The 16,873-nt window shown below is 41.4% G+C and overlaps 1 protein-coding gene across 1 annotated transcript in view; it reads left to right on the top strand.

The window, feature by feature from the left end:
* ABCA12 (ATP binding cassette subfamily A member 12) overlaps window positions 1-16,873 on the top strand; it is a 103,409-nt gene that overhangs the window by 37,370 nt on the left and 49,166 nt on the right. The window contains exons 18-24 of the mRNA XM_053377235.1: window positions 194-333; window positions 655-774; window positions 5,764-5,854; window positions 6,709-6,888; window positions 8,642-8,957; window positions 10,829-10,943; window positions 15,988-16,317. Coding sequence (XP_053233210.1) covers window positions 194-333; window positions 655-774; window positions 5,764-5,854; window positions 6,709-6,888; window positions 8,642-8,957; window positions 10,829-10,943; window positions 15,988-16,317 — 1,292 coding nt within the window. The remainder of the gene's footprint in view (window positions 1-193; window positions 334-654; window positions 775-5,763; window positions 5,855-6,708; window positions 6,889-8,641; window positions 8,958-10,828; window positions 10,944-15,987; window positions 16,318-16,873) is intronic.

A 16,873-nucleotide genomic window follows, 5' to 3' on the forward strand; every position in this document is an offset into this window, starting at 1 on the left:
AGCTGAGTTCAGCTATGGGAGATCTTTGGGGAGGATTAGCTTTGTCAAAAGGCATCACATCAGGATGTGAAGACAGGGCTTTCAAGGGATTCTTCAAGCATCTGCTATCATCTGGCAAGCATCAATATCTGCATCCAGACTGTGCATCTGTGTTATATGTGCTAATTCTCACCCCGACTCTGTCTTTTTCTAGCTTCATTCTGCACATCAATCTTTTTGGACTTGGTGAAAACACCTACAGGGGCTTTAATTTGGACTTTCTTAAAGCCCATGCTGTTTGGGAGGATTCTGTATACACCAGACACCCCTGAAACAAGAGCAATCATGGAGAAGGTAACACCACGCTCAATAAAATCAATAGTTCTTGGTGATTAGAAAACACTTGGTACTTGCAGTAGATACCAATTAGGAGGTTGCTTCTCCAGTGACTTAGGAACATATGGAATTCCTAATGTTAATTTGCCTTCAGAATATGTGACTTAGTTGGGAAGAAGTTTTGTAAAAATAGCAAGAAATTACTATTAACCAGTGTGAGACTGCTCTCATAATCAGGGAGCAAACCAAGGCATCAAAGCACTGTAATTCACTTGATTGACTAGATATGCATTTTTCTTTGCCCATATACTTTTTGTTCTCTCACCTAAATTCTCTTAGTCTAATGCAACATTGAAACTGATGGCTGAACTAACACAAAAATCCCAGGAGTGGCTGGACAATTCACCATTGCTGATGAGCTCACTGAATATGTTAAAGAAAACTATTCCAATAGCAAAGGTATGAAACTTTTACTCCCTATCTCCTTAACTGATCAAGTGTTGATTTTGTCTTGTTATGGTTTTTGTGCTAGTTGATTTGTACATCTGGATTAATAATTATGCTTAACATCTCATAGCATAGGATTCCAGCAAAGCTGACCTTACCTCGGAGGTCCCTGATTCATAGAATAAGGTCCCCTCAGCTGCTGCTTACTTTAAAATGTGTGTGGAAGATGAGAAGTGTTTCCTTCTCTCATAGAAAGGGGAGCATTGCCTACATGCCCAGGCCTGAAAAGCTTTCATGTGCCAGTCTTCTGTCCATGATGAATGATGTGTCAGCCTTGCTGTCAGCATTGCAACCATTTCCACATGTATCATGAATGGGGAAAGGGCCTTGCAGCAAGTGAATGAATGGGTGTGTGTAAGGTTTTAATCAGAAGCAAGAAACCAGAGACATCATGATGATTTCGCAATGGAGTCTCCATTTCCTGTCATCCCGCTATCTCAAGTTCTCTCCCCCAAACCCAGGCTTTATGGGCCAACCACTGTTAATTTCTCAACAAAATGCCAAAGGCATTTTGGCTCAGCTATAGTTGCATACTTCCTATTAACTGTCTCCTCTCACATGGACCTTCTTGCAATTTGGGGGTAGGGAGCGCTTGCTCTCTCTCTGCTTGGGGGCGGGAGTTGGTGGAGCTTTCTCTGCAGTAGTGCTGAGGCTGCGGTACTTTTGACCATCTGGCCCATCACATGGGGTTCTCTAATGAGGAAGGTAGGCATAGCTTTTGGGCCTTTTGCAAGGGAAGGTTAACTGGTCAAACGGCTGACAGAGCTAGTTCCCTGTCTAATTTTAAAGTGCAAATTCACCTGTCTGTACCTTTATGGTGTTTTAATTAAGCTGCTTAATTTTTTAAAAAAGTTATATCATTGTTGCAATTTTGAGGTCTTGTATGCCCCCTTGGAGCAACTTTGTTTTATGGGAAAGTATGCGGTCTGCAAGGTTTAAAATACTTTTTTTTCATGATTAAATTAATATCTTTGAGCCTTTCCCTAAATTGTAGAGATACCTGTGTGCTGACAGGCTGGTACCTGCTCTATTATCTAAGAAAACCGGTTTGAGTCAGGAGGATCAAAATGGCTCTGTAGCATAATGAGTTGAAATATTTGAATTCAAGCTACAAAATTCAGACCTTCATAAATCAGTGCTAAAACTCCCCTCTGGCGCTGAGTCCTATGGCAACAATCATTTTCTTTTTACTATGAAGTTGCAGCTGTCTTCAGTCAAATGATGTCTTTATTAACTCATGGTAGCATGTGAAATTCAAGACAATGTATCTGACAGAGCTAGCTATAACACAGGAACTTATTAACTCATGTAAGCAGTCAAATTCAGTATAACACAGTCAGTATAGCAAGGCTTGAGGGAAACCTTAGGGGTATTTTATTTTTTGTAACATGGAAATAAAATCTGGATGCTAGAAAAATTCATGCATCTCATGATGTCTTAATGGTGGCTTGCTTTTTCTCTCTCAAGCCCATTTGAAAACTTCATATGAAACATGCATATCAAGGCTATAAATAGGGATAAACAAAATTATTAACGCTCATAAAGTGCTATAAAGTGAGCTGGTTTTGTTTTGCTGCCCTTCCGCTTATGCCTGATACAGTATTATCTGCTCCACTGTGTGCTATGGTTTTGTTTTCAATCTGTCATGATCTATGCTGCTGTGCTGTGCTATATTTACAAATCCATTGTCTCTCCTGCATGTTCCCTTTCAAAGTTTGATAAACAACAAATATCCTTGCGCCACCTTAAAGTCAATGTTAGTGAACTGGCTAATGGACCATTACAAAACCATCTATGAATGCAAACCTAACCATGTCTACTTAGAAGTTAGTCATACTGAATTTAGTGGCGCTTACTTTCTGGTAAGTGAGGTTAAGATTGTAGCCTCTCTCACTGCCTTGATTTCACAACTCAGTGTAAACTTGCCATCCTATATTGCTCCCCTCACTCAGTTACCAGAGGTAGGCAGTTGAGTTACAAGTCAAGAAAATTTCAAGGGAAAAAAAGTAAAGGAACTTTAATTTAAATTTCCTTTTTTCCAAATTACTTTATTAATTTTCCAAATTATTACAAATCAAACCAAATTAAATTAATACAGTTTCTTAAAATCAGGTCTTCCACTCCTGTTCCAAACATATGATCATGATCATCATTTCCTCACATTGCCGCATCATTTCTTACTTAGAGTCCAGTTGACATCCTTCACTTGCCGTTAAACCATTCTTCCAGCTCACCTTACAACCAGCACCTCCGTTACGTCTTGTAAATAAGTAATCCATTTCACGTGTGTAGTCCTTCATATACATTGTTGTTCCAGACCTGGTGTGCTGGGAGAGTTAATTACTATCTTCCATTGTTCAGTTCTTTGCAATGTTTATCTGGATGGTACAAGGTCATATTTCATTTTTCCCGCTGTTTACCAACTAGCGTATGAGCTGCAGCCATAAATAACTCACAGAATACATATCCAAACTCTGCCATTAAAATTCTGCTCTGGAGTTCTTCCTCGGCACACAGTTAAAAACAAGATCTTTTCTCAAATTCAGTCTCTTTGCCAGATCTGTTCAGCAGCATTTCATTCTCCCCCTGCTGCATTCCTCCAATAAATCAAAAGCCTCCCCCCTCTTTTCTGAAGTAACAAACAGAATAACATAGCAGTAGCTACACACATCCTTTTCATTATGTGGGAGGGGGCAAGAAAAAATGAGATCATTTGAAAACCATAAGAAAGCACCAAGCACCTTGTCCTCCCCCTTCCTTTCCTGGCTGTTATAAGGATTCTTGAGCTTCAAAGAAAACATTCAGACACCTTCAAAGAGCCAAGCACAGTCCTTTCAGCGGCTGATTGCAGCCCATTAGCATATGTTGATTAATGCCAATTAACCGAATTGTGGAAGAACCAACTACAAATCATGCCAGAGATGGAGGCTCCTCCATGGCAAGGACACACTCCCGGGTCGCACCCGCTCTGCCTTTCAAGTTGGCAGACATGGGCTTGAGCGGCACAGCAGGATGCAGGGAGCCCCCTCGACTCCACTGGGGAACGTTGCCAAGTTTTTTTGCCTCAAAAATCCCGACTATCCCCTGCCTGAACCTCCCCTTTGACTGTGGAGGGCAGCGAGGAGCTACTGCTATTGAGTTTGTGATGTAGCCAGAAACCTAATTGAAGTTTACTTTTAAGGGCATTTTTATAGTGGTCAAAAATCCAGATGGTTCTCCCCACTTTGACAAAGAGGCTAGGACTTTAACAGAGGAAGAAATATAAAATCCGCAGGTAATAAGAGAGATCACTTATTTACATATGGGAAAAAAAACAATTTTGCATTCCATTGACTTCTAAAATTTACAATATGAAGCAGATCAAGGCTGAATCCCTAACTCTATTTACCTGAGAGTAAGCCTCACTGAATTCAATGGGATTTACTTCTCAGGTTTGCAGTCTTAGTGCATATGGGCTGCCTTAGGCAACAAACAGCACTTCAGAAATAAAAAAAGAAAAGCAACAGAGAAAGGTTGTTTTCTGCTGCTCCAGAGAAGCGGACACGGAGCAATGGATCCAAACTACAAGAAAGAAGATTCCACCTAAACATTAGGAAGAACTTCCTGACAGTAAGAGCTGTTCGACAGTGGAATTTGCTGCCAAGGAGTGTGGTGGAGTCTCCTTCTTTGGAGGTCTTTAAGCAGAGGCTTGACAACCATATGTCAGGAGTGCTCTGATGGTGTTTCCTGCTTGGCAGGGGGTTGGACTCGATGGCCCTTGTGGTCTCTTCCAACTCTATGATTCTATGATTCTATGAACACCTGTGTACATCGGTGACTTTCTTACACCTTGGCAGTGCCTCCATCAGCCCCACTTTCCTGTTAATTCTCTTTCAAAGTAAATAAAGCAGGTAATGGCCCATGAATTCACCATCTCCCCACAGGGTTCTAAACATTTATTGAGCTTCATGATAACAGCATTGTGGAACATCAGGTGAAGTGACATGTTAAAAAATTACATTAATTATGTCAAACCTGCGTACTGAAAAAAATAAAATAGATGCCAATGTGAATGTGGGTTGCATTCACTTCAAGGAATTCCATCCCTGAATATTGGGAACAAGAACTTTCCATATCTGCATCTGCCCATAGCAAAACTCTCCGACATCCCTAGCTATTAATAAAACTGATCTCTTGCAGAAGGATAATTTTTGCCATTACTCTGAGGCCAAATTTGCTTAGTACTCAGACCAAGTTTAGATTTACAGTTTAAAAAAAAGATTAAAAAAAGAGGATTGAGCTGTAGTGTTACATATTTCTTCCACTGTGACTCTTTTCTCCCATATGGATTACCTCACCCTCCTCTATATTGTTTTGAATGAAACTAGGAAGACTGATAAGCTCACCTGGAGAACTTTGATTAACAAAAACAGGCCATCATTCAGACAATGTGAGGCACATAAGTTCAGAAGTATTCCTCCCTTCCTTTAAACTGAGTTAGCAACAGTTACATGACATACAGAAACTGGATGCATAGTTTTGGGATGGGCAGATTAATAGGAGTGAAGGGAAGGGCATGCCAGAAATGTAGATATAGGGAGTTTTGGGTTTGACAGTCATCTTTGGATATTGGGGAACAGTTTGCTAAAACCCACTACATGCTCAGCCTTGGTATATAATTATCATGGCAAAATTGTGCTAATCCTGGTGTGTTCCATGGCTTGGTTCCAGTCCAGCCCTGTTTCTTCTACAAATGGAAAGCTTGAGGTTCAGTTCCTGGGCCTGGCCTACATGACACAAGAAACCAGCCACTGAAAGAGGAAAAGCTTGTGTCTTCTCTGGGAACTGACCATACCTTCTTCACAGGGGACTCATTTCCTCCTTTTGACAACTGTGGTTCTAATTTTGAAAAGTGGTTGAATATACTTTGTTTAAGCAAGCTCTCATTCCATTATTTTGTAGAATGCACTGCAGAATCCCTTTGTGCAAGTGTTCATCAAACTCATGGTGAAACTAGATGCTGATGACCTTCTAAACCAAATTGATGAGCTGGGTAAGTTGTTGCACAAAGCCATGCATGCTAACAGTACTAGAGATGTTCCTGATTATACACCTTTACTTGTAGCACATAAGTGGGTGGTTGCCGCTGGTTTCTATAGGAAAACATAAGTGTGTATTACTTGCAGTACCCTGTGGAGACACCTATTTTTTGGGCCGCATACTAGTTGACACAGTACCCACTGAAAGCGACTACATTTTGTGGGGTGGACAAAACACCCCACGCTTCCCTGTTGCTTCCCAAACTGCAAAACATCAGGTTCTTGTGTGAAGTGGGATTGTTGCTCAGGGGTAACAGAGCCCTGTAACCCACTTTAATCATGCAAATCTAAAGTTCTGGTATGCACTTGAATCCCTTCACTTCCACACAATATTAACTGTCTGGAGACACCCAAAATGGGAAGAACCCTAATGTGTGGTTTTATTTGTGAAGGGATTTGCTTTTTGTATGGAAGAGTATTTGGTCATTCAGCCCTCATCTATAGTCTAAAGTGGTCTAGGCCAGATACAAGTTTACCCCTTTCAGAGAGAACTAGGCAATCATTAGATCTTTTTCAGCTTTATGAATCTGTGAACAGAAACTACTAAAAGTAACTTCTGCTAATTTTTAGGTTTACTTGTGTCTTCCACAGGAGAATAGATTATGGCAGAGGTGGTTTTAGGTTGGTGCAACTGGTGTGCTCATCCTGGGTGCCATCCTGCAGGGCTTGCCAAAACAATGCTGTAGAATACATTGTGAGAGGCTGGGGGGGGGATTTTTGTCTCGCACAGGGCGCTGCTGAAATTTGAGAGCTCAAAGTCCACCACTGATTATGGTTCTCTTGCTTCATTTCCCCACCCCACCCCCAGATGATATACGTTGGGAACTACAGAATAATGCTGACATCATAAACCAGCTTAGCGTCTTAGCAGGACTTTCAGTAAATATCTCCTCATGTGTGTTGTTTGATCGTATCCGTCCATTCAAGACTGTAGAGGAGCTGGAAATGGTGGCAAAAGATTTCTTTTTGAAGAATGAACTTCTTGCAAGTGAGTATTGTCATCTGAATTTAGATTTCTTTACTGAAATGAAATAGTTTTCAACCAAAATTCAAGATGAGGTGTTAAAATGTGGATCTTTGGGCTGAGATGATTCATTCTGGTCTGTTACATCGGTGTTTTGAAATACATTACTTGACAAATCAAAGCTGATCCCCAGTTGCATGTGTTCCAGCATCATTCAGGAATAACTTTTAAAACGAACAAGCAGCCTAGGAAGAAAGTGCGTAATGCACTGAGGTTATCTGTAAGCAAGGTCTGTTGCGAGAATCAGCAGGGATTGCAGTGGCCAGGTGTGAATCGGTTGTATAGCTCACTTCAATTTTTAGTTTATTTCTCTTCCCACCTTTTCCCTCCAATGGGCACATGGGCAGCAGTGCCATATCAATTCTCAATTCTGCTGTCCCCAAATCTGATGATATACCTGTGTTTTTATTGTATACTAACTTAACATCCTTAAGATACTCTGCTTTGCAAATTGAGAATAATAGCAATAGACATTATATTAATGCCTGCTCATTTTATTAAAGCATGCTTAAGATCACAAGCAAAATAAAGGGTGTACACAGCTGGAACAGTGAGAAGGCCAGGCAATTGTACTCAACCTGTTTTTGGCAAATGCACAGACTTCTTTTGAGCATCAAACCCAGGGGAAGCCTCTTCTGCCAATTCACCCACCTTTCCCTAGACTAGAGCAATTTTTAAAGTTTGCAGTAACTGCTTTTTATTTCTTAGCTATTTATTCTTTGATAATTTTGTAGTGTTACAAGTTAAACAAAGCAAAACAGTTGAAGTTGAACGCAGAAAACAAAAGAAGTTAGCATTGTCAATTAAGAACTACAGAATCAATATAGCATCTGATACATTAGTGGCATTTACCAGATAAAAAGAGATAGATAATACTGATGTATTACATACTGATAAGATCATGCCAGAACAATTTATGTTGTGTTGAATAATGTTGTGTTGAGTATTAAGGGATCATTATTACCATAAGAAATGAAATGAAACTATCGAGGTACAAGAATTACTTATGACTACACAAATCTGTTGCATCAATTCTTTCATTAAATGTAATCTCCAAATTCCATTATCAATTTTCTATATGACAAAACATTTTCTCTCTCTTCAGTTGGAGTTCTTTCTTTTGTCTTGTAGCACATATAGAAACAAGGTGATAAGGAACTGAGAAACATATTTAACAGGATTGGTTTGGTTTTAATGGCTGACAGATTAGTTTACTTATTTCCAGAATGTCTGTATGGTGATGCATGTGATACAGGGACCCTGGGAAATGTTGTGGATGTTTCCCTATTAAAATGAAGCAATGCATGAGTTCGATTCCAAATTACTGGGTTTTCTTCTTTAGTGGTTACTGAACAAATGTTTAATTAAGGAACTTGCAAGATATCTGAAAAACAAAATAAAAGGTGACCAGTTTGTCTGAAGCATGGTTGCAGGGCTGGGGAGAGAAAAGTAAATGTGTGTTTACTTCAGAGGCAAGTAGACGTGTAATTTGAGGAGGACATTTTGGTGGGGAGGACCAAACTTGGTGAGGAGGACCAACAGCAGACACAACTTCTGATCCCTGTCTATAGGCCTCTGTGTTTGCATCCCAGAGTTCAAGGCTAGTGTCAAGGGTCAACTTGCTGATGGCCCCCACCCCAGTAAGGAACCTACTGACACGAACCCCCCTTAGCCCTGCTGCAGTGAAATGCATTTCTCTCTCGTTCTCTTTTAAAAGGTATCATTTTCAAGCCATTCTCAGACAGAAAGAGGGAGGAGAGAGAAATTCCTGGCAGCCTTTCCCTTCCACCGCTAGTCAACTACACCATCCGAATGAGCAGCAAGATTTCCCAAACAACCAGAAGAATACGAGAGAAAATCTGGACGGTGGGTCCACATAACTCAGCCTCGCAAAGTCAGATCTACAGCCGAGCATTTATCTACATCCAGGATAGCATTGACAGAGCAATCATTGAATTGCAGACCGGGAAAACCGCAGAAGAAATCGCAGTACAAGTTCAGGCTACCCCTTACCCCTGCTACAACAAAGACATGTAAGTCTGCTGACTAAACCACAATAAGCAGAGTGCTTAATAAATGGTAGAGCGTTTATAGCAGTATGCTCTCTGTGGGGCTGCCCTTGGAAGCTCCACCTGGTGCAGAATGGGGCTCCTGGGTGGGGGCACAAAGCCACCAACATGTGACACCACTGTTAAAACATCTGCACAGGCTTCCCACCTACTACTGGGCCACCTTCAAGGACCTTGCACCAATTTACAAAGCCCTCAACAACTTAGGTCCAGGTACCCGAGGGACTGCCTGAACTGTTATCTCCTAGCTCAGTCACTGAGATCATCTGCAGGCACATCATTGGCAACAATAAATTGAGTCTTTGGTATCATCAGCCCAGTGGAATGTTATGCAACAGAGATTTGGGAGGTGCTTTCTGTTTTAACCTTCAAAAACCTGCTGAAAACTGTTCTGTGCCACCAAGTTGATGCAGACAATAAGGAAAACATCTTTCCTCAATAGTAGATGATCTCTGAGTATACATTTTTATGAGGGTTTTTTAATGGTACATAGATATGGTATTATGATATAGTGTTATATAAATATTTTTATAAATAAATAAACATTATAATGGGACATAAATATGGTCACTCACAACCTCACCAGTTGTATCAGGCTTCTTTGCTAAAACACTTCCTGGTCAGATAAAACCACCATAATGTGACAACTGGCAAAGGGATCAAGTAAGATCTCCAAACCAAACAGCAATCCTGATTTGGATGGCTCATTCAAATCACAGTTTGATAGTTTGGATATAATGTCTGTCTGTGCTTTGATCCAACTCATGGATAGTGTGACATCTGAATGTACCCAAGCTTCATTTATCCCCTCATAGGCTGCCTTAACAATATGTAAAACCCTGAAAAACTATGTTCCTTTTCTTTTATGCCAACCTCTACCCACCTCCCTCCCTACCCTCACCCACCCACCCATTGTAGTGGAATCCTGCAACATCTGGTTGCCTGTATCTTAACTTTAAGAATTAAGTAATTTTTACTTCTCAGATAGGAATCTCCCCTTTTTAAATTATTTAACGATAGCCATGGTAAGGTTTGATTTCACACTATCACTGTTTTAGGCATTGCTAATGGTAAATTGTCTTTGATCCAAGTGTTTTGTGTAAGTAAACTCAGAATGCAAGTGGATCCATTCCAAATTCATACTATGTATGCTCTGTCAATAAATGATTGCAAAAATAATCATTTTCAGTGGGACTTAGTTCCACGTAAATATGATTCAGTTTACAAATTAAACCTATGCATGTTTACTTAGAAGTAAATCTAAGTTTGCAGTCCTGTATGCACAGGAAATTGCCAGGGAATAAGCCATGTTGAATACAGTAGGATATAAGTCTGAGTGAACATGACTAGGACAGGACTTGTCTGGCACAGATGTTATTGCTGCTTTCATATTCATCTCCTGAGAAGATCACAACGGCAAGTGATATTTCTGCAAAACATGGCAAAACATAGTATGCTTTGTTTTGAGGCAGAAAATTGAAACTACTTCCAGTCTCTAACTTCATAGAGTTTTGCAAAGGTATAAGAGCCCTTATACCTTTATCCCTACATAGGTTTATGCAGAGGAATATTAAGTATCAGTCTAGGAAGGGTGGGACGCAAAACATGGCTCAATGTAGGGACTCTGAGAGCCACAATCCAGTAGCTATAGTAAAAGCAAAAATTCTTTCATTGAATGTAGTTACCAGTTCCTAGAATGAGCCAAATGTTTTTTAACTATAGTCCAAGTTTCAGAGAAAAAACAAAGGCTTTTATGTTGAAAGTCATGTTAGTTATCCCTCCCTAATCCAACATACTTTGCCTTTGCAGCTAAATAATTGCTTTTCTTTTTACAGGTTCCTAACCAGTGTGACTTACTCCCTTCCATTCATGTTGATGGCTGCTTGGATACTTTACATTGCAGCCTTTGTGAAGAAACTCGTTGAAGAAAAAGACCTGAGGCTTTATGAGGTAGTCTGAAGTTTTGAGTATTCACCACACCCTGCGGCTGTATCTGACAGTCTGAGTACCTGGGTGGAAGGAATCCAGTCTATAGGGTTCCCTGTTAACTTATTCACAGAGACTGACAGAGAAACCACTTATGAAAGCTATGCCCTGAGCTCCTCTCCAAAACAATTCATACAAGCAAATTCAGTGGAAATTGCTCCTGGATAAGACCTGAGAATGCAGGTCTGAGAGTTCATTTTTCAGAATGAGAGATAGACTACCAACAAGACTTGCACCTTTAAAAGCTAACAGAGTTAGTTCTCCAAGAGTGTAGAGGGGCCTAGCAGTTGATCTTGAAGACATTCCAGTCTTATTTGTGGTGCTCCTATGTTGTTTATCACTCCTATGTAGGGATGCAGGAGAAATTCAGTTCCTTTTTCCAGCGAAAGCTAAAGCTATTGAATTTGCACTTTCTGAAACAGCATGTGAACTGAAGCACATCTACATTTTGCGGTGCAGTTCTTCAACTAATGTTTGAAAATATGCATATATTCAGGAAAAGTATCCATAAAAATGAATATATTAGTGAAAACTCCTTGCATTGGGGGACATTGCTTGCAAAATTGTGTACATTATTCAAAACTGCATATAAAATGAGTTTGCATTCGAATGTTGATAGATTTTTACAATTTCATTTATAAATTGATGCAAAATGTGGAGAACTCAATTTAAGATTGGAAAAATGAGAAACCAAGAAAGCAGAAGCAGATCCTTCTGTTCCTACTCCTAATTATGCATATTTAACATTCTTTGTTCTTTGAAATATTTCTTACCCTTCTTTCACCACAACGCAATTCTAGGGTAGGATACAATTAAAACAGATAAATGACAACTTGACAAATAATAAATGACAGGAATCCAGGCACTGGTGTCCAGCAAAGGCCTAGGCAAATAGGCAACATCAGAAGGGTGAGCAGGAGCTGTAGCACAGAGGGGAGGTGCTCCAAAACTGGGGCCCACCATGACAAACCTCCTTGGTAGATCTCAACAGCCGGGCAGATCTATGTGGGAGGAGGCACTCTCTCTAAGTTATGTAGGGCTTTATAAGTCAATGCAAGCACCCTGAAATGGGCTTGTTGGCATATAGACACCCAGTGTTGTTCTGTCAAGATTGGTGTAAATTGTTGGCAATAGGCAGTCCCCAATAAGAGCTCAGCTACCTCATTCAGCACTAACTGCAGCTTCCAAAACAGCTTTCAGTGCACGTTTCAGCAGTCCATTCTTAAGGCTGTTTAGTCGTTTAGTTGTGTCCGACTCTTTGTGACCCCCTGGACCAGAGCATGCCAGGCACGCCTGTCTTCCACTGCCTCCTGCAGTTTGGTCAGACTCATGTTTGTAGCTTCGAGAACACTGTCCAACCATCTCGTCCTCTGTCCTTGTGCCTCAATCTTTCCCAACATCAGGGTCTTTTCCAGGGAGTCTTCTCTTCTCACGAGGTGGCCAAAGTATTGGAGTCTCAGCTTCAGGATCTGTCCTTCCAGTGAGCACTCAGGGCTGATTTCCTTCAGAATGGAGAGGTTTGATCTTCTTGCAGTCCATGGGACTCTCAAGAGTCTCCTCCAGCACCATAATTCAAAAGCATCAATTCTTCAGCAATCAGCCTTCTTTATGGTCCAGCTCTCTCGTTACCTGCACTTGAAGATTTCCCTGTCAAAACCATGTGTCCTGCGTGCAAGTTATGCATCATGCACATTATTAGCCCCCCCCCATTTCATCAATGTGCAGTGTGACAAAATATGTGCAGGAGTATAATTCTCACTTTCCTGGCACTCCCAACAGGGAATATTTGTCTGGAAAAGTTCCATTGGGAACAAACATCAAGAGGAAAACTGTGGGATGTAGGTGGGTAGGGTCTGTTGCTCAATGGAAGAGCACCTGCTTTGCATGCTGAAGGTCTCAGGATCGATCCCTGCAGTGACGGACCTTGGCACCTCAGGTTTCAGTGGCACCCTGTGCACCGCCAAAATCTGGCACCCCTCTCCCCACATCTCTCGCCGTGCAGTGGCAGACCCTGCTGGTGGCAGACCCTGCTTTGGCACCCCAGACGTTTTGCGCCCAGTACTGCCACACAGGTCACACTCTGAGCCCCTCTGATCCCTGGCATTTCCAGTCCTGACTGGGAAAGACTCCTGTCTGAAACTCTGGAGACCCCCTGCCAATCAATGTCAACCATGCTTAACTCGATGTGCGAACGGTCTGACCTTTCGTAAGGCAGCTTCCTGAGCTCTTAAAAACTTTTGCACACAGCAAAGGGGTTCTTTGGATTATGGGCCTCTAAAAGAAAGCCATAGATTATAGAAGAAAGGTCATTAGTAAGATCAGTGATTAGAAGCTGTTCGCTATTTTGTTTAGATACATCAGCGAGTTGTTAAGAAATTATTTCTTTCATAATTGGTTCTTCTGACATGATTCTACTTCCCTGACCTCTTACATACCATGGTGTTTTTTGTGTTATTATCTCAAGTGAGGCAAGATTAGATTTCCTGTGAGACAACATAGCGATCAATGTGAAAATCTTTCCCCTTCTTAACCTGATTTAGTTTTCAAACTGAACTTCCACCAGAGGAGCAAAAGGGCTTTGTAATTCTTTGTCTTGGTAGTCAATGAAGTACAGCATCCACTTCCACAGAATCAATTATTGCCTTAGCCCAACTACTCTCAATTTAGTGTACACTTATTTAAAATATGAGGCTATTTCTGCTAAAAATGGTCCTGTGTGCTGTCCTAACACTCAGTGGGACTTTTAGCACTTTCATTAGCGATTCAATCGATTCCACAGGTTAAACAAAGAAAATTATTGTTTTTGTAAAAGGCGAAAGATTTATACGATCTGAACCCCCTGCAATGCAGGAATCTCAGCTAAAGCATCCATGACAGATGGCCTCCAACCTCTGCTTAAAAACCTCGCATGAGGCAGAGGGCACCACCTTCTGAGGGAGATTGTTCCACTGTGAAACAGCTCTGATGTCATTTGTGTAATATTAGATGAGCAGCAAGTGTGGAGAGTCTTAACTTTTGTAGAGTTATATCTGTGTATCTAATCCTTAAAGTATTTGTAGGGAAAGGGCAGAGTAGTTGTGTCGGAGGTTAGCTTCAGAGAGTCTTGGCCATGCCAGAATAACTCTCTCTTGCAAAATGTGGTAATGCAGGCATGAGGAGGAGGTATAGTGTGATCTTCTCACACCTCTGGTATTACGTTTCTGCCAGGGAAGAAGCTGTGTTAAAGCGGCTCAACAATGTAACATAAGAAGTGGTCCACACATTCTTGTTTATGCTGAGTTAAAAAAATAACCAGGCAAAATATTTGGGGTAAATGGAGCAAAATATTTCACACATGCACCAGTAGCATTCAAGGATATCGTACAAGGAAGTCTACCTCCTAATCCTTGAGTTATAAATGTTCACTCCAAAGGAACAGCCTGGAAATGTTAAATAGAGTGAATTTTAGGGTGGGGTACATGATTTGTTCAGCAGATTGGCAATTTAAAATATTAGAATAGCTGGTATTTTTGAGAAACTTATCTATTTGGGAGGTATCGTAAGTGCCACTCCGTTTGAACTCCACTATGGTGTTAGTTTATTTATTTCATTTTTTTTCATAGCTTAGCCAGTTAGAGATTCCAACTTTTTGATCATAATACGTTAAAGATTTTGGTGCAGGAAACAACACTTGTTGGAAGAAGCTGGCAGAGCTATTGCTGACCTGGCACCAGTCAATAGTCCCTACTGGGAGCACACTTGATAGGTTGGGCCATTGCCACTTGTAAACCTATCAATGCACACATAGCCCACTGGCCTTGAAAGGCAACCTCTACAACACCCAATTTTAAACACACACACACACACACACACACACACAAAACAAACACCTACTTTGCTGTTAGTCAGAGTTTGCAGAAATACGAACTGGAGAGGTAACAGTGGCCTCAAGCATCTGATTTCTCACAATTCATTAGGGTGTGCACATTCAGCTTAGTGGGGCACAATTTGGGCATTCCTGGTAAGGACTGACATGTCCCTCTCAGAGACTGTAAAACTGAAATTAATGCTACAGATCAGCAGTCACCCCTTCTATTTTAAAAGAAGAGTCAATGGCCATCTTACTATGCCTACAGTACATAATTAGAATATCTGGGTGGCACTGTGGTCTAAACCACTGAGCCTCTTGGGCTTGCCGATCGGAAGGTCGGCGGTTCAAATCCCTGCGATGAGGTGAGCTCCCATTTCTCAGTCCCAGCTCCTGCCAACCTAGCAGTTTGAAAGCACACTGGTGCAAGAAGATAAATAGGTACCACTGTGACGGGAAGGTAAATGGCGTTTCCATGTGCTGTGGCACTCATCACGGTCCTCCGTGCACCAGTAGTGGTTTAGTCATGCTGGCCACATGACCTGGAAAACTGTCTGTGGACAAACACCGGCTCTCTCAGCCTGAAAGCAAGATGAGCGCTACAACCCCATAGTTGCCTTTGACTGGACTTAACCGTCCAGGGGTCCTTTACCTTTTTTACCTGGGTGAGCTCCCATTGCTCAGTCCCAGCTCCTGCCAACCTAGCAGTTTGAAAGCATGTCAAAGTTCAAGTAGATAAATAGGTACCGCTCCAGCAGGAAGATAAACGGCATTTTCCCTCGGCCAATAAAGTGAGATGAGCACTGCAACCCCAGAGTCGTTCATGACTGGACTTAACTGTCAGGGGTCCTTTACCTGTTTTAGAAGACGACAGTACTTAATACTTTGGTGTTTGTCTAAATGGTTTTATTGCTTTAAAAATTGCTTTAAATTTAAATTGCTTTAAAAATTGTTGGCTAAATTGAGTTGGCTAAATTGAGTTGGCTAAATTGATTTTATTTTTCTTTGAGCTTGCGTTTCTGCGTTTTAGTCTGTTTTTACCCTGTGCACCTCTTTGAAACTGGCTTCTAAATTTGTTTTCATAATAAATAATAGTAATAACTAATATACATGTTTGAATTCAATTAAGTGGCTATCCTTTTATTATTTCTCCCTCCATAGTATATGAAGATGATGGGTGTCAATTCCAGCAGTCACTTCATCGCCTGGTTCATTGAGTGTGCCACCTTTCTCCTAATTACTACCACGTTTCTCATTGTTATGCTCAAAGTTGGGAAAGTCCTTTCCAATATAAACGTTGTGATACTGTTCCTGTACCTCCTGGACTACAGCTTCTCCATCATCGCCATGTGCTACCTCATCAGCGTCTTCTTCAACAACACCAACATTGCTGCCTTGGTGGGCTGTCTCATCTACATCCTGACCTTTTTCCCATTCATCGTCCTGCTTGTCGTTGAGAATCACGTGAGCTTTTCCGTGAAGAGCCTGCTGGTAAACCTCTCAGCTGTGTTAAGATGCGTGAAGGTGCTGGGGCAGCCTTAGTCAACCTGGAGCCCACAGAAGTTTTGGACTGCAACTCCCATCCACTCCAGCAGGGCAGTGCTAGGTGGGGCTGGTGGGAATTGTAGTTCAAGACATCTGAAGGCTGGGGGAAGGGTCATTTACCAAAGAATTTATGGGGGGGGGTCAACTTAAATACATACATCTCTCAACCACACAATAGCAGTGGTGTAATATTAGGCCCAATTGCTTCAGGCCGCAGGGTTCACAGGGCCAGCAGATTCCAATGCTGATCTTCCTTCCTTCTTATCCCTGACATAGATCTTCCTTCATCTCTACTTCCCTGGTGGGAAGGGGGGGCGCCATTTTGGGGTCTGCCTCAGGTGCCAAAATGTCGGCCCTAGTTAACACTTCTATGTCTCCTCTTATCCAATACAGGGTAAAATAGATGAGAATTGGCAAAATGTCAAGAATATTTGGTTTGGATGTGCAATGCTGGATTCAAAAAAGCACACTGATGTCATGATGCTCAGTCAGTGGTCCCTAG

Source organism: Podarcis raffonei, chromosome 1 (genome assembly GCF_027172205.1).
Source record: "Podarcis raffonei isolate rPodRaf1 chromosome 1, rPodRaf1.pri, whole genome shotgun sequence".
In the NCBI taxonomy this organism is placed as follows: domain Eukaryota; kingdom Metazoa; phylum Chordata; class Lepidosauria; order Squamata; family Lacertidae; genus Podarcis; species Podarcis raffonei.